General features: G+C 43.1%; 2 protein-coding genes across 2 annotated transcripts in view; both read left to right on the forward strand.

Moving 5' to 3' along the window:
• Positions 1 to 26,852, forward strand: part of LOC308291670 (copine-9-like) — a gene marked incomplete at both ends in the record, with an annotated part of 206,115 nt that overhangs the window by 159,844 nt on the left and 19,419 nt on the right. The window contains 3 exons of the mRNA XM_080733750.1: positions 811 to 857; positions 19,965 to 20,146; positions 21,441 to 21,568. Coding sequence (XP_080589876.1) covers positions 811 to 857; positions 19,965 to 20,146; positions 21,441 to 21,568 — 357 coding nt within the window. The remainder of the gene's footprint in view (positions 1 to 810; positions 858 to 19,964; positions 20,147 to 21,440; positions 21,569 to 26,852) is intronic.
• LOC308291771 (bis(5'-nucleosyl)-tetraphosphatase [asymmetrical]-like) lies at positions 25,789 to 26,229 on the forward strand (the record flags this gene model as incomplete). The annotated part of the gene is made up of 1 exon (XM_080733899.1): positions 25,789 to 26,229. One exon carries the CDS (start codon positions 25,789 to 25,791, stop codon positions 26,227 to 26,229), a length of 441 nt encoding a protein of 146 aa, XP_080590025.1.

Raw genomic sequence — 26,852 nt, forward strand, 5'->3', positions numbered from 1 at the left:
ACTATATTTTCACACTCACTCCAGAGGGAATGCGTATAGCCGTATACAGTCAAAATGAGCAAAAATAGCCGATCTACAAGCTCAAAACGTGTCGCATGTGCGACGCGTTTTGAGCTTGTAGATCTGCTATTTTTGTTATTATTTAATTGGAATCCTAAATTATTTTCGCGCTATTCTTGAATTGGAATCCTGAAAAGTAAAAATTGTATTTAATTTCAAATGCATTTATATGTTCTAACCCTAACCCTAACCCTTTATGAACTTAAATAGCCTACAGATACATTGGACAAGACTAGTAGGCCTACTAGTCATTATATATATGAAGTAATGAAAGCAGGTCATTGCATGTTTGGAATTGTAACAGCTGAAATCAATAATATATTATTATAGTATTCCGATATTAACATGCGGGCCGCATTGAGTGAAGGTGGGGGCCGCATGTGGCCCCCGGGCCGCCAGTTGCCCTTGTTTGCTCTAGATACTACATAACATATAATACAATATAGATACCGCATACATTGGCACTGCCCTCATGATTCAATTATGACTCACCAGTTAACGATTCGATTTGATTCTACTATGTGATTCTATTGCTGCATCGATGCAGAATTGTGCACGGACGAATCGCGATGAATTGCCGAATCAATTATTTTTTATAGATATGAAAATGTTGAAGATGCTAATCACGTCCCTCATGGAATGAATCTAGTACATCAGTATGCATGTGTTCATTATGCATTAGTGTGTACGCTTCAAGTGTGTGAATGACGATGCCTTTCGTTTTATTTTGCCATTTTTTGTTTCCAACAGAACCCAGCTGAACTTCACAGTAGCTATAGACTTCACAGCATCAAATGGTAAGATATCTATTTGGTTTCCCAATGGTTCAGTGATTTTCATTTCAATTTAAGTATTTTTGGTGGTGGTGGTTCATTTAACTCTTTGTTGGCTGATTGGAGTATGTGTTATGATGAGTTACAAATGGATACGTTAATGATGATTTTACTGTGTATTTGCACATGCCACTTCTGGCACCAATGGCATTATTCTTTTAGTTTTGTTTTCTACTGTTTGGGGACTCGTACTTCGATTGCGTATGTATTGCTGTTGAATTCAGATGAAGAGTGTAAGTTCGGAATGTGTACGAATCAGAATTCACCCAGCACTGCACTCTACCAGAAACTGTCTCTGCTGCCTTGGAGACGCGTTGAACGCAGATTAGGAGGGGTAGACCTAGCAGGCTAGCAGTGACTGCAAAGCTATGAAACGGAAGAAGAAATTCAGGGAAGTCGTGCCTTTATTTTTAACATCCAAGGCCGCATCCCTGAAGATGAAAGGGCAAGTGTACTCAGCTTGCATCAGAAGTTGGATGATGTATGGAAGTGAAACATGGGCACTGAAAGTGGAGCATGAAGAGGAGCTGGACATCATCAGATGAATGTCACTAGAGGTAGAGTGCAGAGCTGAGACAGAGGATGGGAGCGGAGGCCATACTGGATGTGTTGAGGAGAGGCTAGTCTCGTGTGGCCAGACTGTTGCCTCCACGATTTGCGAATGCTCCCGGCATACAGTCTGGGGGACAGGAGTTCTAACGATGAGTGCGAGATAAAGCGGATGTAGGAAGTCCTACTGGAAGCGTTATGTTTCCTTTCAATGTTTTTGGGGGGGTTATTTCGTCTTTCTCTGGTGTTATTGGTGTTACTTCCATGATGTTTTCAAATGTTTTCTTAAACTATACACGCATAACAATGACTCGAATGACTCTGTCTGTGCTAGTGTGTTTCTGTTATGTTTCCAATGGGACTACAGTTCAGTGCAGCAGTGGCTACTTCCGATACTCGCCGTTCAGGAATTGTAGTTCCAGACTCTATATAGCATTCAGAGATTGTGGAGTAGTTGTCTGGCTACGCGAGACTAAGGAGAGGCAGACTGCGATGGTACGGACACATAGTAAGGAAGGAAGAGAGTTACTGGGTGAAGAAAGTAATGTTGGTGAAGACCCACAGACTGCCCTTAGAAAACCTGGAAGACAACCATGTTGACTAACAGGAGTGTAGGGCATTAACCAAAAAGTCGACAAGTCGACTCAGTCGATTTCATTACCAAGTCGACTCCCACCAGGGACAGTCGAAAGTCGAGAAAAACTAAAAACAAACTAAAAACATATTTTTTCATCGTTATTTTTGCTCCATGTGTACATGTGTACAGCATTCAAACCATAGGATTGCTTATAGTCAAGGAAAGAATCATTCTATCCTTTTACAACTGTGTTTTTTCAATGGAATTGAGCACAGGGTTTTAGGTTTTGTCCCCCCATTCACACACAGTGTGATGACGTCATCAAACAATAAAGTCAACTTCAACTCAACTTTTTACTGAGTCGAGTCGACTTCCAAAAATCACAAGTCGTTAACTCATTTCCTGCGATCCCCGTAGAAACCGGAGATTTCCCGCTGTACCACTCTGCGATGCCCGTCGATCCTGGAAATGTAATTAGCTTTAATCATTATGAAACAATTAAAAGTATGGTCGCTGTATATAACCCATAGAGTATATATAAAATAGAGAGCGGACGAGCCCCGCCCCCACTATCATTTCAATGCAAGTGCTCAGTGGCGTTTTGAAGCAACGGCTACGTGCTAGCATGTAGCTAAATCCAGGTGCATTCTGGGGGAATTGGAACCACCGTGGTTCCAAAATGACGTCACGCTGCTCTCCTCTCCTGTCTGGAGTGGAGGGGGCGGGGCCAAAATGCGCGTTTAGGCTGCAGTTCCAACTTTGGCCACCATCGGGGTTGCTTCAAATCTAGCCCTGGGTTCTGGGGGCTTGATATAACCGCTTCTGAGACTTTAGGCCCGCCTCCTAACTGTATCCGGTCGTATTTCCTGTTTAGACCGGATCTAGGTTTCCATATCCGGTCTGAGAGCCAATCGCAGCTGCCGTCCCATAGGTTTGCGTTGTAAACAGAGGAAGGAGCTGCACGGCCATATCATCGTCTTTTTTCACACGTTTTTTTTTATTTGATAGCTGTTTGATTCTTGTGCCCGCCTGGCATATGATCCGTGCACATATCGTCTGCTATGTGCGCGAACGTGTCCACGTGTTACCATAGCGCACAGCTGGCTGTTTCCAATGTTTTCTTATGTAAATACTGGCGGATTCAGCAGGATACAGCCTGGCAACGGATTTGTCTATTCCAATCGATTTTTTTTATTCGAAAGCTGTCATCTTGTCTACCGGTCTACTACATGAGTCGCGCACAGATCGCACTATGCGTACACGTGCCCACGTTAAAACCCTCTAAGGCCCAAATATAGAAATACTTGAAATAAAAAATTTAAAAAAATCAGATGGTGTTGTAGGAGTCCTAATAAGAGGAAAATGTAATGTTTTTTTCAAAAAAATGTTTTTGTAAGGTTTTATAGCCATAAATCATAAATCATAAATCATGCTCTAATTTACATATGGGGGATATTTTTCACAATAATAACATAAGTACATGTTCTAGACATTCTAATGATCACCAAAAAAAAATAGTACAGGCATTTTACTTATGTTTTTGTGAGGAATAGCTTCCATGAAATAGTGAGATGTTGTTCGTCAAAACTCTGGAATGTCAGCGGGTGTGGCGGGTGTGAATGTCAGCCCCTGTGGGGGGTATTTATATGCAAATATTGTGGCCAATGGCATTGTAATACTAAACAATAGAATCCAATGGTGATGTTTAGGTGGTAGGGGGAGCTAAAATAAAATGATTTAAACCTTTTTTTGGATAAAATACAAACGTTGTAATATTACAACAGTGGGCCTTAGAGGGTTAAAAGGTAAGGACAATTTGGCAGGAAAACAGTTCAGCCTATGTTTAAAATAGCAGCATATGAGTTAATGCCCTACAGGAGAGCACTCTGCATATCTGCATATTCACATATCTGAACAACTCATACAGTATGTGGACATGGCCGTCCACATATGCCTACAGTATATATGGTCGTATCCGGTGTGTTTATGGTTATGTCTGAGTCATAGTGGCCATGGTCCGCCCACAGGCCCTCCCATAAGCCAATTAATATAGGCCTAACGTTTATTATCTTGCTTTAGGCTCCCATCACCGCCAGGTGTGTGTTTATGCCAAGGAGATTTACCTTGTGATATACTATGTTACACTTCTATGGCGCATGACTGTATGATTATTGTTTACACATTTTCCCTCAAGGAACATCATTAACATGAACTCAGGAACATCTCTCACATTAATCATCCCTCGTTCCAAGAAAAAAAAAACTACAGTGGGGCTGCTTTTAATTCATTTTCCCCAAGACTCTGGAACAGCCTCCAAGTTAATCTGGGTTCCCAGAAGTTTCCTCCAAGTAGATACCGTTGTTTCCTGTTGAGACATTTCCTGGGGCAAGCTGCCCAGATCACACATGTCACACGTGTCCTCTTATTTTTTCACTCTCAAAACATGCCTGCAAGGGTAAATTCTAAGAGACACTGGAAAATAATTTGATCTGACCATGCAGCAGATATATGCCATGTGTGGTTGGTTATCAATCATTTTAAAAGCTTATTGCAAATTTTACTTACTAGGGCCACGGTAGTAAGTCAGTTATTTGTAGAACATACTATGGCAACATGTCTTCTCTGAAGATTGGGTTGATATATTAATAGATTAGCTATATAAGAAGATTGAACTGCAGCGACGGCTCCAGAGAATAGTGACTGGGGGGGCTATGGGGGAGCTGGCTTTTTTAGAGCGGGGGCTAATTCATTTTGGCAACAAACAATAATGAATAGTACTAATATAACAAACGAGATTCTCTCGCTTCTAGGGTGTGGATAACTGAACAGACCAGATCATTGGCAGTTTCCAGCTCCAAATCTGAGGACTGTAGGTGATCAGATAGGGTTTTTGTGAGGCTGAAGATGCTTTCCAGCATAAAAAGTATGATTTTATATAGTGTTGCCCGATCCCGATCACGTGATCGGATCGGCCGCCGATATGGCCGTTTTTATAAGATCGGAGATCGGGGGAAAAAAAAATCGGAAAAAAAAAGTTTTTTTTTTTTTTTTTTTTTTTTTTTTTCAAAAAAATATTTTCTGGGAGTACTGAAAGTTACAGGTAAGGTGAATGCGATATGAAATGTAAGCTTACCATAATCACAGTAATCCTTAATCATTTTCAATCATATTCAAGGGCTTTTGGAGAAATGAGACAGACAGAGCACTGCAGAGGGAAGGTGATTGTGTCAGACTCTGTGTACAGCTGTCAGCTGATGCCAATAAGTAGTAATTGGCCCCTTGCTAATGGATCAAAGGAAGGCAATTATGTCTCTCTGCACTGTCAACTAGCTCAGTGGTTCTCAACCTGTGGGTCGGGACCCCCAGGGGGGTCCTCAAATTATTTTGGGGGGGTCCCCAGATGATTAACTTAATGTGCAACATTGTTTTCTCTCTCAACAGTAAACAAATCAACATAAAGTTTAAGTGTATAGAGGGTATCCGCACATTTCGAAAGTGAAAAATTAAGGACTTTTTAATACCTCTAAAATGACAAATTAAACATTGGCCAAATTGTCAAATATTAAAGCCAGAAATTGTGAAAGTAGCCGATCTACATGCTCACAACTCCTCGCGTTGCGAGGCGTTGTGAGCATGTAGATCTGCTATTTTCACAATAGAACCGTGTTATACAAAATATACTTCCTCAACTCTTCAGGGTCGGGGGTCCCCAGTTAAAATATGATTATTTTGGGGGTCACGGCCTGAAAAGGTTGAGAACCAAGTGATAGAATGAATAGAATTTTTTTTTTCTTCTTAATGCCTTGCCAAAAGATCGGATCGGGAAAGATCGGGATCGAATCGGAAGCAATAATATTTGATCGGTATCGGATCGGGAGCAAAAAAACCCTGATCGGGGCATCCCTAATTTTATAGTATGGTTTACATAGAAGTAAGTCAATTGTCTTTCACATATTCATATAAATTTTATTTATTTATTCCTTAAATATTTTTCATCAGTATTGGGTTTGTGGGGTGGGGGGGTTAGGGGTTGCTAAGCCTTCATCAGGGGGGGCTAAAGCCCCCTCTAGCTCCCCCACCCTGGAGCCGCCACTGTTGAACTGTCTGTACATGAATACATACATTATATGGCATTTCCATAATCAATTAAAACTGGGAAAGCATCTGTGCTATTTTAGATTTTTGCATTATTCAAAAATAGCAGATATACAAGCTTGATTCAAGTTTCTTTATTAGGCTAAACCCCTTGAGATGTGCCATCTCGTTTTAGAGGGGGGCCCCAACATAAAGCTTATACACAGTTTGTGCCGTGCTGCGAGCTTGTACATCTGCTATCTTTGAACATTTTTGAAAAATCTTGAAAATGAAGGCATTTTTAGACAGATAGTAAGGTCTTAACTCAGTTACTGCCAATTAAATATGCCTTCTTTGGGTTCTCCCTGCCATAAATCTCCATAGACTTCCATGTAATTTATAGTGCACAGATCATGCACGCCCATGCACAGATCATGCACCATGTTTGTGCAGGCTGTTCACAGCTTTCAAACAAAAAAATCAGATTGGAAATCCGTTCAGGCATTCTTGAGATAATAGCCATTATGTTTTACATGTTATGTAAACAAAGATGGCTGCCCTGTATGAAAGATGGGGTTGTATGGGGGTGGAACATGCAAAATCGCGATTGAAATCATGTTTACTAGATTTAATGGGGTCCAAAAAAAAAGTAAAAGTCGATTTAAGTCGTTTGGCAGGGAAGTCCATAGTAAGATAGTTGATCTGAAAGTCGTTTGGCACTGGGTTAATAATAAAACAATAACACGGTTATGATTGCATGTGTTTTTATTGGAAGGAGGACATTTTCAGTGCACACGGTGGTGACGTCATCAAACAATAAAGTCAACTGTCCGTTGCTGTCCGTTCCCCTCGCGTGGCGTTGCTTATTGACAATGCTCTTTGGGATATTCCACATACTTGTGACTGAAACTGCGAACTGCCCCAGCGAAGCATAACGCTCCCTTCCTGTCGCACTCGCATTGGGCCTGCTGACATCCACAGAGAGAACTGCGACACCAGTCTAGTAAATGACAGAAACAATTATTGACATTAGGCGTGAGACATAAAACAGCAGTGGTGGAAAAAGTATTCAAATGTGTTACTTACTAGTAAATGTACAGTATCAATACGGCTAAATGTAAAATTCTGTGTAAAATACTAAATGTTACAAGTAAAAGTCTGGAATTCAAAATGTACTTGTTTTCAAATGTATACAAATCTTTTGAAAATAGCCGATCTACAAGCTCACAATGCATTCTGAGCTTGTAGATCGGCTTTTCAAATGGCCGAAATGTACTGGATATGGCTGATGTGCTTAAAGTATGTTTGTAATAATAATCAGTAAAAAGTAACTAGTAACTAAAGTTTTCATATAAATGTAGAGGAGTAAAACTATAATATATAAGTACACTACTTGATTGAAGGCACACATTTTCAAAAATGAAACTTAACTCACTTTCACAGGTGGGGGTCCTCTGGTCACATTTGAATTTGTAACTAACTTGACCATAGGCATCTACCCGCCCTTTTGTCAAGCCGCTTGGGCATGATGTTTTCAAGGTCTCAGCAAGGCACTTGTCATGGACCATACAGCATCTGACAGAAACACAGGAAAAGACAAAAAAAAAACAGTGGTGTAAGTACAGTATTTACTCAGGTTCTGTGCAATTGTAAAGAGGTACAGTAGTGCCGTTTTGTACTTTTTCTGTTGTGTATGACTCTAATAGACCCCCAGGTGTGGTTACAAAAATCTGAGTCAAAAGCTTATAACTCTATGGTCAAAAGGCCCAATTGAAATACACTACAAATTATACATTTGAAAACTTCTGCATAATGAGTAGGCCCTACTTTAGTTTTGGTACTTTAAGTACATTTTGATACTGATACTATTGTATACTTTTCTCAAGCTAATTTTTGAATTCTGGGCTTTTACTTGTAACAGAACAGAGTATTTATATATTGCAGATACCTTTTACCATGATCCCCCCCCCCCCCCACAAATTGGGTTTTTATGTGGCCACCCTCACCAGTTCATTAAGGGTTAGGGTTAGGGTTATGCCTGGTTGTCTGGTGGCTGGTGGCCCACCTGAAGTTAGCCACACCCACAGTGTTGGGTGAATGGTAAAAGGGGAGGGAATGAGTTTATGATCGTCATTTAATCTATGTTTTTCGACTGGGAAGACAAATCTGCTCATTATAACCACACATGGGGGTCTATTAGAGTAATGTCAACTCCATAGACGCATACAAAACAGAAAAAGTACAAAACTATGGCACCACCTCTTTAAGTGAAACATGTTGAGTTATTTTTCCACCACTGAGTACGTACTTGTCAAGGGCATCGACGGGCTTACCACTGCTGCCACTCCCGCAGTAGCAGCCATAGTCAAGGCCACCCAAGGGCACTCCAGGAAGCACACATCCAATCTGGTCCTGGAAGTTCTCCAGCGAGCGTTTGCTGCGGCCCGCCTCCACTGAGGCTACGAGGGAACAGGGATGTGCAGAGAATGTTAGAGAGGCAGGGGCTGACATTTCTAAAAGGGCCTTTGGGTGAAAATATTGAAAATAGCCGACCTCCAGAGGTCGGCTATTTTCAGTACTTGATACCACACTAAACTAAGCATAGAAAAGGCAATGCTGGAGACGTGGCATACGGCATGGATTTCTACAAAGTGAGGGCAATTCTTTCAACATAAGATGCCGCATACAAGTTCAGGAGAGTTTGGACAAGGCAATTCTCTTGAATGCCGCCTTCAGATATGGCATGGAAAGAAGGCATTTGCATTTTCCTTCACCTTAGTAAAAAAACACATTCATGGTCTGGAGAGGGCACTTTTTTTACAGACGGATAAAAGGGCATGTCTATGTGTGCACGTGCCTGCGAGGGGAGAGAGAGAGAGAGAGAGAGAGAGAGAGAGAGAGAGAGAGAGAGAGAGAGAGAGGGGATTCATCTCAGACAACGCCTCTATAATTTCTCAATTTTGGGCCTTTTGTATCATCATATGCTTACACAGATAAACATAAATGTATATGTCATAGTATATTAGAGAAACAGCACATTCGAGACGCGGAGCACTCGTGGTGCGGCACGGGGCGGAGCAAGCGGTCGCCACAACAACGTACTCCAGGCGGTGCGCCGCTCTATTGTCCACGACACTGCGAGCGGCTACCGAAGCCCCCCTGTATCCACGAAGCCCAAACGAGTTACGAGGCCCCCCTGGGTCCACGAAGCCCCAAGCGGCGCGAAGGCCAGCGGACCTTGGTCCTGCTCTTCGCCCCCGAGCGCCGCAGGCGCGAGTGGCCGCGAAGAGCGGGCCAGGGCCGCGCGGCCGGCGGAGCGCCGCGCGAGTTACGAAGCCGTGGTGAATGCAATCGTTATATTTATGCCCAGGCCGTAAGGCCTGGGCAAGCGCACGTTAAACGCCCTGTCCAAGTGACTACAATGGAGCTAATGGCTAGGCTAGGCTAGGCTAGGCTAGTAAATAAAGAGTAAACACTTCCGGTCTGCGGCGAGTTCAAAGCGTGACGTAACTCTCTTATATACACTCTGGTGAATGGCAGAGCAGTGGCTGACGTCGCCATCTGGTGGTGATTAGTGTGTGGTGAACGTCAAAACGAGTGCTCCTTGACAACTTTTACTGGTTTCTTGAACATACTGTAACATATATACCTATATTGTATTTACAGTATGAATTCATTTTTGAGAAGTGGGACCCATGCAATATCAATTTTGCACAGAGAATCAACGCTACTATTATTAATACTAGTATCATTAGCACTAATACGGTAGTAATAGACAAATTCTGTTAAGAGAAAATAAGGAAAGACTAAGGCCCCTTTTAGATGAAAACAGGCTTCACTGTAAACAGCTAAGAGCCGTTTAGTTTTCATTTTTTATGTGGTCTTTAGATGAAAACGCAATTTGTCCCTAAACGCGGTAATTTGCATGCCAGGTCGCTAGGTGGCGCATGTCGCCATGACCGCACTGCCCAAGTTCCGTTCTACTTCCTAGCAGCCAGCAAAGAAGTCCTCCTCAGTCAGTCAACACAACGCACTGCCGACACTGCACAGGCAGACTGACTGGCTGGCTGGCTAACTAAAAATGCTTAAAAAGTTTGTTCCAGACGGTCGGAACAGACACATGTACCATACACATCCCGGGACTATATTTATTCCTTATGATACGATACAGAAAAAGGCGTTCACTTCACGTTTCGAGGACTGGAGTCAATGCCTTTACTGCAGCTTATGGAGGGGATGATGATGATTACACACAGACGGCGACGAGCTATAGATGTTGGATCGTGTCATGATAAACATTATAGGCTACTGTCGCTATTTTCAGCGTCGGCTATATTTGCAGTTGTCTGCTATTTTCACAACGCACCGCGACGCGTTGTGAGCTTGTAGGTCGGCTATTTTCACAACGCACCGCGACGCGTTGTGAGCTTGTAGATCGGCTATTTTCACAATGCACCGCGACGCGTTGTGAGCTTGTAGATCGGCTATTATCACAACGCACCGCGACGCGCTGTGAGCTTGTAGATCGGCTATTTTCACAACGCACCGCGACGCGGTGTTGTGAGCTTGTAGATGGGCTATTTTCAAATAGCTACGGTATAAATTAGGGCTAACGTTAGCAAATAAATGTACTTAATAGTTACTTTACAGTTTACACCACTGAACTGATGTTTAAAAAGCAATTAAATTGCTCTTCATTAAGGTACAGTATGAGTATGAGCTCAAAGCTATTTATCATAGTGGCATAAAATGAAGGGGGGGAAAAAGACGATATCAATCGCCGATTATTTGTATGATTGACAATTATAATCATCTGGAGAAATTCCTAATCGTGACAGCCCTAGGACGTCCCACATCTTATCATTTTCAGTGGTTTGCTGCGTTTACGGTATTTAGATGAAAGCGGGAGATACAAAGCGTTTTTACCTTTTCCACTTTCAAAGGGGGTTTCACTTTGTTACGGTTTCATCCCCCGAAGACGCCATTTTCGTCTAAATGACCCCCCACAAACGACTATAAATCATTACGTTTATAGTGAAGCCCGTTTTAATGTAATAGGGGCCTAAAAGACTACAACAGGGAATGTGTTTCAAAAGTTAATAAAAAAATAAACAGCCAGATAGTGTTGTCACAACACAAAGCACATTGGATGTTGAATACTCACAGTGGTGTAAAGTAACTACCGTATGTACATTTACTTAAGTACTGTACTTCAGTACAATTTTGAGGTATTTGTACCTTACTTGTGTATTTCCAATTTCCCGTACTTGTACTTCTACTCTACTACATCTCAGATCCAAATATTGTATACTCCACTACTTTTATTTGAAATCTTAAGTTACGAGTTACTGTGCAGATTTTGATTATTATTAACCACTTCAGCCCTACTGTATATACATTTCAAGCTGTGAGCTTGTAAATCGGCTATTTTCAAAAGATGTTTAGAAAACTTAAAATAGTACATTCTGCACAATAAGTACATTTTGATGCCGATACTTTTGTACTTTTACTCAAGTATACATTTTGAATTCCGGACTTTCTACATCATTGCAGCATTGATACTTTTACTTAAAGGCCCGCTGACATGCCCCGAAATTATAATAGTCAATAGGTCACGTGGTCTCTCTGAAAACGGTCTGAAATAGTCTGAAACTCACAGTGTATTCTGCCCCTCGCCCCCCAACAACAGCTGACCAGTACAGTAAGTAGTCCAAGTACACTCAATTGATTTGATTGGCTTAAAATTGCGCATTCTCACAATGACATCATAAACATATCAACTAATATTTTAAGATTACTTTTGACAGTACCACTTTAGATGACAGTCCTACTTTAACTAAAACCTTTGAGTACTGTTTCCACCACTGAATACTCACCGGCCAGCAGACAAGCGGACAGCACGAGCAGAGCACCAGTCAGCTTCATGTTGCTCAGGTTCAGGTTCAGGTTCAGGTTCAGGTTCAGGTGTATTGTCACACTGTTGAAGCAGTGATGTGGAACAGCCGAACAGGAGCCTTTTATACAGAATAAACACCTCCAGGCATGTTCTTGAACAGCAGACCCAGACCTAGAGCAAACAGCCCTGCAGCCAACACACTATGTATACCTTATACTGTACACCATCCTCCCACTATGTATACATGCATGTACAAACTTTCCTAACATGTTAAATTCACATATTCATTTCACATGTACAGTTTATGTGAACCCTCTAATTCTCAACCCAATAACATCTTAATGTTCTCCTCTGAAAAGTCTTCAGTTCATTAAGACTTTTGGAATAATATGCACCAACAGCTATTTTAACAACATGAACCCATGTATCCATACTCTGGGGTGAAAATTCAAGCTAAAATAGCAGACGAGCATCGCGACACGATGTGAGCTTGCATTTTATATATTAAAATGCAAGCTCAAGTTACATGAAAACCTCCACCGACTGTCACTTTTGGCCCTATTCTTATCTCCGGCACCGTTGCCCCTATCCATGCCAAGCTTTGCACACATACTCCTTGGCTGCCGAACCACAACCCTCCGCCCCTGATTTCTCACATGCCCCTCTTCTAGCGCCACCATGAGGTTGCTACGGCCAATTTGTGCATACATGCAACCTGAATTGCTTATCTCCCGATTAGGGAGTCTTACTGGTATATATTCCATTGTATTTATATACTGTATTGTATTGTTATTATCATTATCCTTAATTTGAGCAGCTACTCATGTACATAGACACGTAAAAGAGACAAATGACTCTTGTTTCTGATGTATACGCGTGCCTTCTGTTTCTTTGCGCAGCTGCTAAAGATACTGTAGTAAGTGTATGTTATGCTTTAGCACATTTTTGACACTAAGATACAATGATTGTACCTGTCATTAAGACAAGACTCTAGGCCTAGACCCTAAAATGACTTTTATTCATGTCACATCCAGAATTATTATGCTAGTAGATCTACCAGCTCGTGATGTGACGCGTTGTTTGAAACATTGTGAGCTCGGCAATGTGCTAATAGTGTGTTTGGGGTCCCAAGAAGGCACCAAATGTATTTTTGGGGTCTTGAGCTAAAAGGTTTGGGAAACACTGGTGTATTAGAGCAGGGGTTCTCAACCTTTTCAGGCCATGACCCCCCAAATAATCATATTTTAACTGGGGACCCCCCACCCTGACGAGCACTAAGAATTTAGGCAAAAAGTCCTCAAATTGTCACTTTAGACAGGTGCTGATACCCTCTATACACTCAAACCTTATGTCGGTTTGTTTACATTAAGCTTTTGTGCACATTAAGCTAATCATCAAAATAATAATTTGGGGACCCACTAGGGGTCCCGACCCACAGGTTGAGAACCACTGTACTAGAGAGTTGCCAGAGGAGAGTCAGTTTTGCGGGCTGGTCAGCGGTCAGTGGGGTGTGACTGCAGGTGTCAGTGTGTCACACATTGATCTGTTGGGACAGTTAGCCGAGCCACTCGGCCATATCTGGAGGTCAGGAGGTCAAAAAAACATTCTCTAACAGCTTTGGCAGACACTCTGTCGGGGTTAGGGGTGCGTGCGCGTGCATGCATGACGTGTGCGTCAATATTTAACTTGAAATGGAACGTCGAAGTCGAAGAATATATTGGCGCATTTTTTGGCTTTGGAAAAACATCAAAATCAGGTTTTGCAATGAGACATTGCCTGCAGATGTCAAACTTACAGTTTAACTTCAAATATTGATGTACTTCTGTTCCAGACAGAATGTTGAATGAATTGGCATGAGACCAGAGAGAGAGTGTGAAAGAGAGAGTGCGAGAGAGAGAGAGAGAGAGAGTGTGTGTGTGTGTGTGTGTGTGTGTGTGTGTGTGTGTGTGTGTGTGTGTGTGTGTGTGTGTGTGTGTGTGTGTGTGTGTGTGTGTGTGTGTGTGTGTGTGTGTGTGTGTGTGTGTGTGTGTGTGTGTGTGCGCGTGCGCGTGCGTGTGTGGAGTATAAACGATATTCTACCACTTTTTCGAGTCACGTGTTCAAATACTGGATTCTGATTGGCTAAATTCCGGAGGTTATGACAGAACAACTGCCGCAAAGTTGTGTGAGGACTTGTCCGAGATCAATGCGCCTCAGTGTACATCCGGGGACTTCAGGAGGTAGTCGGAACACCTTTCCCCCAACCAACAAATGACCGTGGCAACGGTCCTATGTTTACTAACGTGCATGCTATAGTCGCCGATTTATTTGGATCCAATGCAATCCGCCAACTTTAAAGCCCCTTTTCTCTGAACCTATGCCTTTCTGGAAGCGAACAGCCTCTATTTACGGCCGGAACGGTACTTCTAACTGACGTTAGCTTAGCTGTAAGCTAGACGCATGGATTAGTATGGAGTTGGCGCCATCTGTTGGTGAGTAGAAGATGTTGTTGGTGGAACTATCTGCTGTCTCGCGGAAGTTTTATAGGCAATAATGATTGTAACTTAAGATCCTTGCAAGTTACAACTATGTGTTTTCTTTCATGTATAAGGGAAAAAGTGGTAGAAAAGCTATTTACCACTCGGGGTCGGACATTATGCTCTGATAATGTCCTGTGTGAGGGTGTTATCGGACTCGGCTTCGCCTCGTCCGATCACCCCCTCACACAGGACATTATCAGAGCATAATGTCCTCTCACTCGGGGTAAATTGCTTACTTAAACTGTGAACTGTGAATATTATGTTGACTTTCTACAGGGCTATATATATGTAAGACAAGCTCGAAACATAGTGTCCGACCCCCTGCATGTATTGAACTGAGAGTACGAACTATTGCCATCTGGCAGAAGATATAGAACTCCAGACTGCCATTATAATAGATATAAGTACTCATTTGTTCCTATAACAATTAAAATGTTAAACGATTGAGTAGAGGCGATGTATTATGGGGCTGTTAAGTCTGACATCATTTTGTAGGCAGAGGAGAACTTTTGCCCCCCAAACTATTACTATTTTTACTATTTACTAATTTTTCTTCTCTTTGTTGTTGAAAGGAAAGTGGTAGAATTATACTTTAGTCGTTATTTTTGTCTCGGATCTGTTGAAATAGCGAGGGACAGATATTGATAATAAACCTGCTTGGAGGTCTGACTACAAAATTATGTCACTGCTTAAAAGCCCCATATAGTCAGGCGGAAATTCGGAAAAAAGGCCTTCTATAAGCAGGTCAGAGCCATTTGGGGGTAAAAGTGGGGAACCAGGCCATTTTACATAATTCAAGGGTGCAGAATCTGAAAAACCTGGTTCCCAATCAAAGTTTTGAGTTTTTGACCTTCTAATTTGCATAACAAAGTGGCTGCCGAATTGTACATTTTGAACTATTTATTCAAGCAATATTTCTCTTTCAAAAAACTTTTCATCATTTTATCATATAATCAGGGTTTTGCGAACACCCAGGACAGTTTCTACAGTTGCTTGATTCAGATTTGATATTCATTTTATCAGACACGCCCCCCTTCCTATACAAACCCATTGTAACTTCAAACTCCATTTTAACCACGATAGATTTAATGAAAACACCCGTCCTCTACCAACATACAAAATGTGGAATGCCCTGACTGACACCATCCATTACAAGATGTAGATGACTGGTTTCTTTCAAAACGGGCCTGAAAAATCATCGATCAGGAGACCACAAGAGGAGATAAATGCAATTTCCCATAGAAAGGAGGTGTCATTCACTGCCGCCTCCTTTGTATCCTTTGTTCTGTGTTTTATATTTGAGGATGATATGTATTATTGACCAAATAATAGCCCGAAGGCAAATAGCTGACAGGCACCAAATACCATGCACGCCATTTGGCGGCTATTTGCCCTCTGGCTATTTGGAAATATACGGTATGTAAAACATTAAATATTAAATGTTTGTTGAAGCAACATAAATGTAATGCACAGGACATGTTGACAACCTTCCTGAGGGTAAAACACACTAAAGTTGAGCAGAATGTTATCGATATAGTTATATTTCTGCCAAAGAGTACAAGCTACAGTTGGTGTTAAACATTCCGCTTAGTGTATTTTATCCTCGAGAAAGATCCAACATGTCCTGTAAGTAGCCTTGGGAACCAACCATTCCAGAGCAATGTGGCCCATAAATAAACACACGTGACGTTTTTCTGGTGACTCCTGACGCCTTCCTAATACGTGAGCAGGTTGTGTTCTTTCGATAACTCCTTTCATTTATTTTTAATAATTTATTTTTTGTATTTATTTATTTTTCATTTTCCCAAATAATTATTAAAAAGAAACTAAAAAAGTTATCGAAAAAACACTGCCTGTTTGTGTATTAGGAGAGCGGCAGGAGTCACCAGAAATATCCCTTTTAAATAAAAATAAAACATTTTAACCATGATAGATTCAATGAAAACACCCATCCTTTTTTTCTGGTGACTCCTGATGCCCTTCTAATACATGAACAGGCAGTGTTCTTTCAATAACCTTTTTAGTTTATTTTCTATAATTATTAGGGAAAATGAAAAAAATAAAATACAATTAAGAAATGATTAAAAATAAATGAGACATGTTATTGACAAAACACAACCTGCTCACGTATTAGGAGGATGTCAGGAGTCACCAGAAAAAAGGACGGGTGTTCTCATTAAATCTATCGTGGTTAAAATGGAGTTTGAAGTTACAATGGGTTTGTATAGGAAGGGGGCGTGTCTGATAAAATGAATATCAAATATCTAAATCTAAACTGAATCAAACAACTCAAAAACTGTCCTGTGTGATCCCAAAAGCTTGATTAGACGATAAAAATTACTAAAGGTTTTTTGAAAGTGAAATATCCCTTGAAGAAATAGTTTAAAATTGACAATTCGGCAGCTATTTTATTACGCAAATTAGAAGGTCAAAAACTCAAAATTTTGCTTGGGAACCATTTTTTTTCCAGATTCAGCACCCTTGAATTGTGTAAAATAGACTGGTTCCCAACTTTTACCCCAAAATGCCTCTAACAATCACATTTTTCAGAAATTCCACTAGACTAATAGGTGTGGATGCAATATGTCTGTTTTTTGTTTTTTGTGTTTTATGTATATTGCAGATGTGGCTATGTCTCCAATACAGATTTCTCCTGAGGGAGACCAATAAACTTGGAACCTTGAACCTTGAAAATGTTCGACTCTTAGTGCTCGTCAGGGTGGGGGGTCCCCAGTTAAAATATTATTACTTTGGGGGTCGTGGCCTGAAACGGTTGAGAACCACTACAGTAGAGTACACAGTGGCGTCAGTTCAGAAAAGGCTAAGGTATAGCAATATGACTGTCATGTTACCATACCTTAGCAACAGGCATGATACATTTATTATATTTTATTTTTTCCCCCCCATTTCTACGGTTTCTTGGGCTGGATATGGGTCGTTTCACACTCTAATAAGGAACCTAACTAATTTCGGTTCGGGAGGGCTCCCCGACCCGAAATGATTTAGGTTCGGGGGGAGTTCATCCATACTTTCTTAACGGCTTGTGCCGAAGTCGCTTGTAAATATTGGAGGTCCGTGGCATGACAACGTTTGTGGCCGATGAATGAGCATTGCAGGGCGGATACATATTTGACTTGCCCTCGCGCTGCAAGCTGAATGACTGGAGGTCCAGTGAGTAGCAGCTCCTGTAGGCAGCAGCACCAGCAGGGTCTCTTCTCTCTCTCTCTCTCACTCACACTCACAAACACTCGATCGAGCTCTGTCAAAAACATTTAATTTACAAGCTCACATTATAGACGTGCCGCCCCCCTTGCTGCATGCATGTCATCACACAGTCACAACTCGTCGTGGAAAACCTATCAACACAGAACACTAGCAATTAGCAAAGTTGTGTTTAAGCACTTCTTTTGTCTTTAAAACGGTCGGCGACGCGTTAGCGATATACGCAGCAAAGCTGTGTGTGTGTGTGTGTGTGTGTGTGTGTGTGTGTGTGTGTGTGTGTGTGTGTGTGTGTGTGTGTGTGTGTGTGTGTGTGTGTGTGTGTGTGTGTGTGTGTGTGTGTGTGTCTCGCGCGCGCGCCTCCCAGCGAGAACCTGACAATGTATCCGCTCTGCGACGATCAATACACGGCCAGACAAGCATTGGAAGTCGGCGTGCCTCCCTCCCAAACGACCGCTGTTTCATTGGCTTCACAGCCGAGCATATGAACTTGGAGCCGGGATGAATGAATGAGAAGACACCGCTGAGTACCGAAATTAAGTCGGGAGGTCACAACATTTCTCCAGCACCGTGGAGCCGAATTTAGTCGGTTGACGCCCCCCCGAACCGGGGGATGCGAACCATTGGGTTCGCCTATTGCCGAACCGAAATTAGTTAGGCTCCTTATAACGGTATGAATTAGTGGTGCGCGGGTGAGGTTTTTTTCATAACCCGCACGACCCACAGCCCGCACGGAACGTAACCCGCCCGCGCCCGCCCCGCAGAACAATATACAAATGAACGAATCCGCCCGCCCCGCAACCCGCATTTAAAAAAAAGATGGTATATCATCTCCACAATAGCTCATTTTTATATACGGCTCTTCTAAGTACCCAAAGTCGCTTTACAGAAACGTTTACAGTAGCACAATATTGTCATGGGCTAAATAAACAAACGTGTTGTTCAAATTGGGGTTTAGCCTAAAAGACATTCATTCAAAGACGTTCATTCTCTCTAAATCGCCGGGCATCGTCGGGGTAAGAATGGCGGTTTTATGTCAATCATATTTATACAGCGGCCTCGCACTTTAAACAGACAGCAAAAGACGGACAATATTAAATCCTGTTGGTTATTGATTAATCACCAGATTGGAGAGATGGGACGACTCAAGGTAAGCGTGGTTGGTTCATTCAGTCAAAAAATCCGCCTCACTTGCGAAAGTTGTGTTTCAAATCGTATCCGTTGACTGGCTGGTTATATAACTTAACCGACACAAAGTATTTAGCTATAAACGGACTTGTGTGGATGACAGAGACATAAGTGAAATCCTGATCAGCGACACGCGTTGAATTGTTTGTGCATCTTCTCTGCTCTGCTCACGTTGTGTCAAATGTTGGCAAGATGTGGTTCGCGGCCCCAACAGGAGCGGAATGGTCCTCGCACCAAGGAGCAGAGGAGAAACCTCGCTCCTCTCTGGCGCATTTTAAAACTCGCTCGCTCGTGCTCGTATTCAAACGTTGTATTGTTATTCTTATAGGCCTACTCTTATTAAGAATAAAAGGCAAATAAGAACAGGTGATTATTCTTATTTATTTTTTGCACGTGAGAGTGGTGATAAACCGCCCGCCCGCCGCCCGCCTGACAAAGGTCTGAAACCTTGACCCACCCACCCGCTTGCGGGCGGGTTGGCGGGCGGGTGGGGGCACCGGGTCGGCCCGCGCACCACTAGTATGAATCGACCCTAAGGCAGCCTGGAACAGTTGTTCAAGTGCAGCTAAACTTGGCGTGTTTGTAAACGTGCCACAATTAACAATAATGCATTGCACCTGTGCAGCTGACATACGGTACCTGGGAATATACCATTTTGTCAAGATGGGGAGAATACAAGTGTGGAGAATATAGACCTAATTATAATACCTTGTTAAAGTGTCCATTTTGTAAAAAAAAAATTGCATTTGTAGTTATTTTACTGTAATTTAACAACATAATAACCAGCACAGATAGACAAAGAGACATCCATGGATTTATATTTATAAGTAACTTTTATTTTCCCCCTGGACCCAGGGTATGGCAGCTGCATACCCCTGCCATACCCAATTGACGCCCCTGAGAGTACATGTACTTCCGCCACTGATAATGAGTACCCTGGGACCGCCAGCATACTGTATTTCGATGCATGCCAACTTGCTGTGTGACTTTCTACTTTGACACACAAGGACACAAAGTGCTGACATGTTCTGGCTGCGTGTTGCACACAGGTAACCCGTCCCAGCCCACGTCGCTCCACTATATGAGTCCGTACCAGATGAACACGTACGCCATGGCGCTGAAGGCTGTGGGGGAGATTATCCAGGACTATGACAGCGACAAGCTCTTCCCCGCCTACGGCTTCGGAGCTAAGCTGCCCCCCGACGGCAAAGTCTCCCACGCTTTCCCACTGGTACGACCCACACACACACGCACATACTCACACACGTGTGCACACACATGCAAGCACGCATGCACACCCGCACGCACACGCACACGCGCACGCACGCACGCGCACACGCACACGCACACACACACACACACACACACACACACACACACACACACACACACATACATGCACGCACGCACGCATGCACACACACACACACACACACTCACACACATATACACACATACAGACACACACGCGCACACACACAGAAACAAACGCATCCACACACACAGGAATACATACAGACAATTATTTTTTATAAGACATTGTTGCCATTTATCCTCTCATGGGTGTTGGCACACGCACCCATGCTCATGCACACACACACACGCACGCACGCGCGCGCACGCACGCACACGCACACACACACACACACTGCCACGTGCACACTGCCACGTGCGCTATAACTAAGTTACATGTATACACACATGCAGCACAGCGTGGTTTGGGAGCAGTCGCCGTGGTAACAGCTGGCTGTTTGCGCGTAGCAGCCGGCTCATCTCCCTGCCCAGTGGGAAACTCCCAGCATCCCCTCTGCTTCCTCCTGACCCGTGAGGATCACCTATACATCCACCTGGGAGGTGCATGCTTAAATGCTGCTCCCATCCTCAGCGACCCGTATAGTTCACGCTCATGATTGGCGGCGGCCAACTCCCCGATTCTGGTGCCATTTTGACTTTGCATGCACATCCCGGTCTGAGGGCCTAATTAAGTCCATGGCCAGAGTTCTTAAATCGTAACTTTAGAAATGTGCAGATACCCTATGCACTTATAGGCCTACTGTATGTTGCTTTGTTTAGTGTGAGAAAGTGAGAAATCAATGTTGCACATGGACGAGTACACATTAATATGTATCAGGCCGGGAACACATTTTTGTGTATTACAGTTGGTAATTTTCAAATCGGACTTAGGTCTTTAAGGCTTGTAAAGGTTGTAGTGGGTGTTCTTTGTTTTGGATTTGTTGGGTGCTGTTGATATACTGTAGTGTGTGTGTGTGTGTGTGTGTGTGTGTGTGTGTGTGTGTGTGTGTGTGTGTGTGTGTGTGTGTGTGTGTGTGTGTGTGTGTGTGTGTGTGTGTGTGTGTGTGTGTGTGTGTGTGTGTGTGTGTGTGTGCGCGCACACGCGCATGTTTTGTACAACAACAAAAAAACTGCACATAGCAGGTTCTCACCTAAAATAATAAACAAGTCTAAGTAGCCGAAGTTAAACATAGTACAACATAAAACACAACAGAACTTGTGTTCCATTGCAGAGTGGCGATGAGGACAACGTCAACTGTGTGGGAATAGAGGGAGTGCTGGAGGCTTACTTCCACAGCCTGAGGACGGTGACACTGTACGGGCCCACCAACTTCGCCCCTGTCATCAACCAAGTCGCACAGTGAGTTTGTGCCTTTGTGCGTTTGTGCAAACCTGCATGCTCGTGTTGGAGGATGGGAATGAATAATCTAAATTATAAAAACATATATATTATTATTTTGTCCTGACCTAAAGTCGATTTTAGCTACTCTTATCCGGAGTAACTTACAAGTGCAAAATCATAGGTGTCAAAAGACACCTATGATTTTCTGAAGCAAAGTGAGCGGTGCTCATTTCGCTATATATACAGATATCCTGTGATGTCATGTCATGTGTAGTTATAACACCATGGGAAAAGCCTTGGTAAGCTTACGTCAAACTTACGTCATCCAATGGAAAACACATGGTGCAGAAACGCAAAGCCACGTATAGGAGTGTAGTAGTAGTGTGATGATGAGATCAAAAACTTCCATTACATTTGGGGGCTCGTCCGGGATGGATGCTTTGCTGATTATAGCAAACACTCCATTTTGAATCTTAGAAAATGGGAGCGAAACAGAGCAGGAAGAAGAAAATACAACAACAACTGAACGACCTACAGAAAGGCCATAGAACAGGCTGAGCTTTGTAAAGAAGTGACGCTATTGCAACTCGACATGGCTATGGAATTTAGCAGATCTACAGGCCAACATGGCCAACACGACTCCTGATGACTCCAACAACACAAGGCAGAAGAAGTCAAACCGCAGCAGTGATTCACAACTGCCTGTGGCTACACCAGAGGAGCACCAAGACGGACAGGACAGCCATGATGACAAACCCGGAGGGCAGATTGCTATTCACCAACAAGGAGAGCAAGTCGGGCACCAAGGATCAACACAGATTGACAGCAGAGGTGATGGAATCGACACCATGTCAAACAACAACAGACTTTTGCCACAGTAGGAGACCAAGCCACATGCTTGAGACACATGCGGTGTGAGAGCCACTAGACGTTGGACCCACTAGCCAAGTAGAACCAACCGCACGGCAAGGGAATATGAAGGAAAGCCACGAAGACTGGACAAGATGTTTGATATGTAGCTGAGTAATTTGTATATGAATATTAGCAAAAAGTTTATATCTGAAAAATGTTTCATCAAGGCATTTGCCACGTGAGGGAGGGGTAGTTTTTTATTGAGGGGTGTTACTGGAGAAAATGTAATGTTTTTGGTTTTACTGTAAATTATTAGGGTTTTTTAGGGTTAAAAACAGGTGCGGGCAGCAGCAGCATTGAACAATAATGAATAGGCTAATATGATGCATTGAGATCCCAGCTGCACAGCCTTCACTTCATCCCAAAAACATATTTCCAAATATAAACTAACACACCCTCCAAACTAAAGTAACACTCTGTAGCCTACTGTTGCTAGTGTAAAAGTTAACGTGGACGTCACAAAAAAGGTGAGAAGTTCTCACAGGTTGAGAATAGGTTAGAGATAAAACAGTTGACACACGTGCACAAGACAGAGAAAGCTTGTAACAGCTGCCATTCATTTTGTGCTGTTGATTGCCTGTGGTCAAATCTGGGTCAAATGTGCATTTTCAACAAGCGATCGTTAACCTAATGTTACATGAATAGTTACCAGACTATTTTTTTTTTTTATTCTAAATTTTTATCCCACGATTTTTGTAACCCATTTTTTTCACCCGGTGCCAATTGCCTAAGCTGTGATCCTGGGCTCTACTCTCCCTCTGCCAACCTGGGGAGGGCCCCGAACTGAGCTCATGCTTCCTTCAATGCATGAGGAGTGAGCAAGCCGCTTCTTATCACCTGACAGGGGGAGCTTCCCCGGTTGGACGTAGCGCGTGGAAGGAACACGTTATTCCAACCAGTTCCATTCCCCTCCATCAGGCGCCCCGGCTGGCCAGGGGGAGGCTTTATAGAGACCAGGATTACTGCATGTTTTTGTGAGGGTATCTACCCTAGGAGACACGGGGAGAACATGCAAACTTACCGGACTATTTTTAATTAAAAATTGCATGACCCTCCCTTGAATTCAAAGTGAAATCAGCAGACCCTCCCTAAGACTGAAATTAAAATAGCATGACCCTCCCCTATTTTCCTCCAGGGGGTGCTGTCCATAAAAAAGATTGCTCCCTAATGTGAGAATATTTGTTTTTATGGTCTAAATTCTGGTATTTCAACATAAGAGTTGTCGGCAGCTCTGTGGTGACTAGATGTCAAGGAATGACTGAGTCAGACAGGAGTGGACTTGCGGGCTCTTGATTTTGGAAAACAGAATTTCAAAGTACAAACAAATATGGATTCACATTTACAAAATTCTAGACAAATATATTGACCGTGCACGTGAACGTCAGGAACAAATATTGATTATTGGCGTAACCAGACGGCCTTAATCCCTGTGAAAAAGTCGGGAACAAATATTGATGGCGTACCCAGACGGCCTTAATCCCCTTTAACGTTCTGTACATCTCCTTGCCTATGTATAAATGTGTGTGGGACATGGAGGGAGACGCAAGTCTCTCTCTTCTGTAATGAGATCTGCAATAAGTATGAAGTCTGATTCCTGACAATGCAGTCCTGCATCTTCCTGATTTGTTTAACTTACTTATAGTAACATCAGCAACTTCCATTACAGGAGCCGTTAGCTAAAAAAACACCACATGTATGCAAATTATTCTGTAAACCTCCCAAAACATTAAGAGAGTCTAATGTACACAAGCAGCGGCAATGCTATGTTAACAATGCTAATTGCAATAAACTGGGCACGCCCAAGGTTATGGACATACTGTACTGCCTGTTACCGTGTGTCAGTGTGGATATGCTACGGAGGTGAAGAAACAGACTGTATGGAAGTAGAGAATAATGAAAACTAAGTTTAACTAAGTTAATAACAGCTTGTTTATAATCAAGCTGTCAGAGATGAGAAATGATCGTCTCTACTTCTCTTCCCCGCTGATCGGCTCTCTGGATAGAGCTTTAAAACTTTAATATATCGTCGTTGTCGGGTGGAAACCTCGTATCTCCAAGTTTAATATGTTCTTTCACAAAGTAAAGCCCTGCTTCATCGTACAAGGCTGTCGCACAAAAGTAGTGAATACAGCAGGTCTACAAGCACACAACGCCTCGCACCGCGAGGCGTTGTGTGCTTGTGGATCGGCTGTTTTCACTAGTTTAAATCATTAATTTCTTTAAACGGAAAATGCAAAACGAACGGTTTTGGACATACAAGGTTTCCACCCGACAACGACAATATAATACATTATATATAATAATAGTCTGTTTCTATCCATCTCAAGTGGTGTCAAGTGCCTAGTCCACACTCGGTGTGAGATCTGGTGATCAAAAGGTATCAAAGCCAGCACCTGTTTCCGGCTGGGGAGTTTACAGACAGGGGAGAAAAGAAGGGAGACACTCGCTGTTCGTCTCTGGTAACTTGTTTGTAAAAAGATTTATACATGTTAGGCATTAAATAGGTCATGCAGTTGCTCAATCTTCTTTATTTTCACACATACCACTTTGTCACCCTTTTGTCTTTCAACTTCAACTTTATTGTCACATCACAGGTTTACAGGTGTAAATTATTTACAAAATGTACGAGCTCCCATCATTTGTAGTTTTCAGGAAAGCCTGCTCATTCCTCATGCATTGAAGGAAGCATGAGCTCAGTTCAGGGCTCTCCCAGGTTGGCAGAGGGAGAGTCCGGGATTACAGCTTAGGCAATTGGCACTATGTGAAAAATGGGTTACAAAACCGTGGGATAAAAATGTATGACCAAAATGTCTTCTGCTGAGCTAAGATGGGCTTGAGTTTCAGGAAAATACCTTGTCAACCAGTAGGGGCTTATATCCATGTTTAAGATACTGTACATACAAGATGGAAACACTTGCTATACTAGTCATGTCCATGTTCCCTCGGCCCTATTATCTCAATTTAGGGTTAGGGGTCTGGGGTTATGAATGCTCCCAAGCACCAAGGCAGTGAAGGCACCATATATGGGAAGGCATTCGTCGCAAATACACATTGTATTTGTGACGAATGCCTTCCCATATATGGCTTGTAACCGTATATATCCGGTGACCCATTGAACTAAATCATTTACACGGCTGTTGCATCTCACAGGGAAACCGTTCTCACTAGCTTGAATGTCAGGACCTCCTTTAGTACCATAACATGTGATGTGTGTAGGTCACCTCAACGCAAAACTGACTGCACACTGGTCTTATTTACCCTTAGCCAGTGGAACCTGGCAAGCAAGGACAGCGTTTGAAGAAAGTTGATCTGAGAAAGCTTTCGAGATGGCTCGTCGTGCGTGCGGCTTCATAGTGTTCCGGCGTCGGGCCGGGTCGGGCCCAACGAGCGGCCCGGGCGACATCCAGTATCTGCTCTTGCAAGCGTCTTACGGGGAGCATCACTGGACCCCGCCCAAGGGCCATGTGGAGCCGGGGGAGGACGACCTCGCCACCGCCCTGAGAGAGACCCGGGAGGAGTCCGGGCTGGGGGTGGAGCACCTGCGCGTGGTCGACGGCTTCCTGCGAGAGCTGCACTACGAGGCGGGAGGGAGGCCCAAGGACGTGGCGTACCGGCTGGCGGAGCTGACGGAGCCAGACGCGGAGGTGACGCTGTCCGAGGAGCACCGGGAGTATCGCTGGGCCGAGCTGGAGGAGGCCTGTTCCCTGGTTCAGTACCAGGATCTGCAGGACACGCTTAGGACCGCCCACAAACACCTAGAGCAGTAGTTCTCAAACTTTACAATGTCAAGGTCTCCCCTTAAAGGCCCTATCAGTGTCACCGCCATCACCGCGGTGTAGTCCTTTAAAGTCAGAAAACTACAACATTGCGTCATTAGCTGCGGTGAAGAGCTATCACAGCGAACCCCGACATCTATCCTTCAGACATCTCCCCATCACCCCGTTCACTGATTGGTCGATCTAGACCAATCAGTGTGCCCCCTGGTTTCAGAGGCACAGAGGCATCATTGTCATGGTGATAGGACTTCACCGTGACTATGATGGCCTCCACTTGTTATCTCATTTTTAGGTGATAGCTTATCACCTAAAATTTGAAGCGTGGCCTACATCTGGCCTAGATATGACCTACATCATCTACATGTACTCCAAAAAGAACAGATCTACAAGCTAAAATAATGTGTCATGATGTGACACGTTGTTAATTTGGAGATCTGATTCGCCAATGACAATGACATCATCAATGACATCGTCGAAGCTCAGACTTCTTGTGGGATTCTTAAAGCAGCAGTCCGGTCACAAACCAACACCAGTGTGAGAACCAATTCGTTATTGGTTATTGGAGAATATTATTTTTGATAAATAACGTCGATAAGTAACGTCATCAGTTAATG

Source organism: Nannobrachium achirus (assembly GCF_963921795.1).
Source record: "Nannobrachium achirus genome assembly, chromosome: 9".
NCBI lineage: Eukaryota > Metazoa > Chordata > Actinopteri > Myctophiformes > Myctophidae > Nannobrachium > Nannobrachium achirus.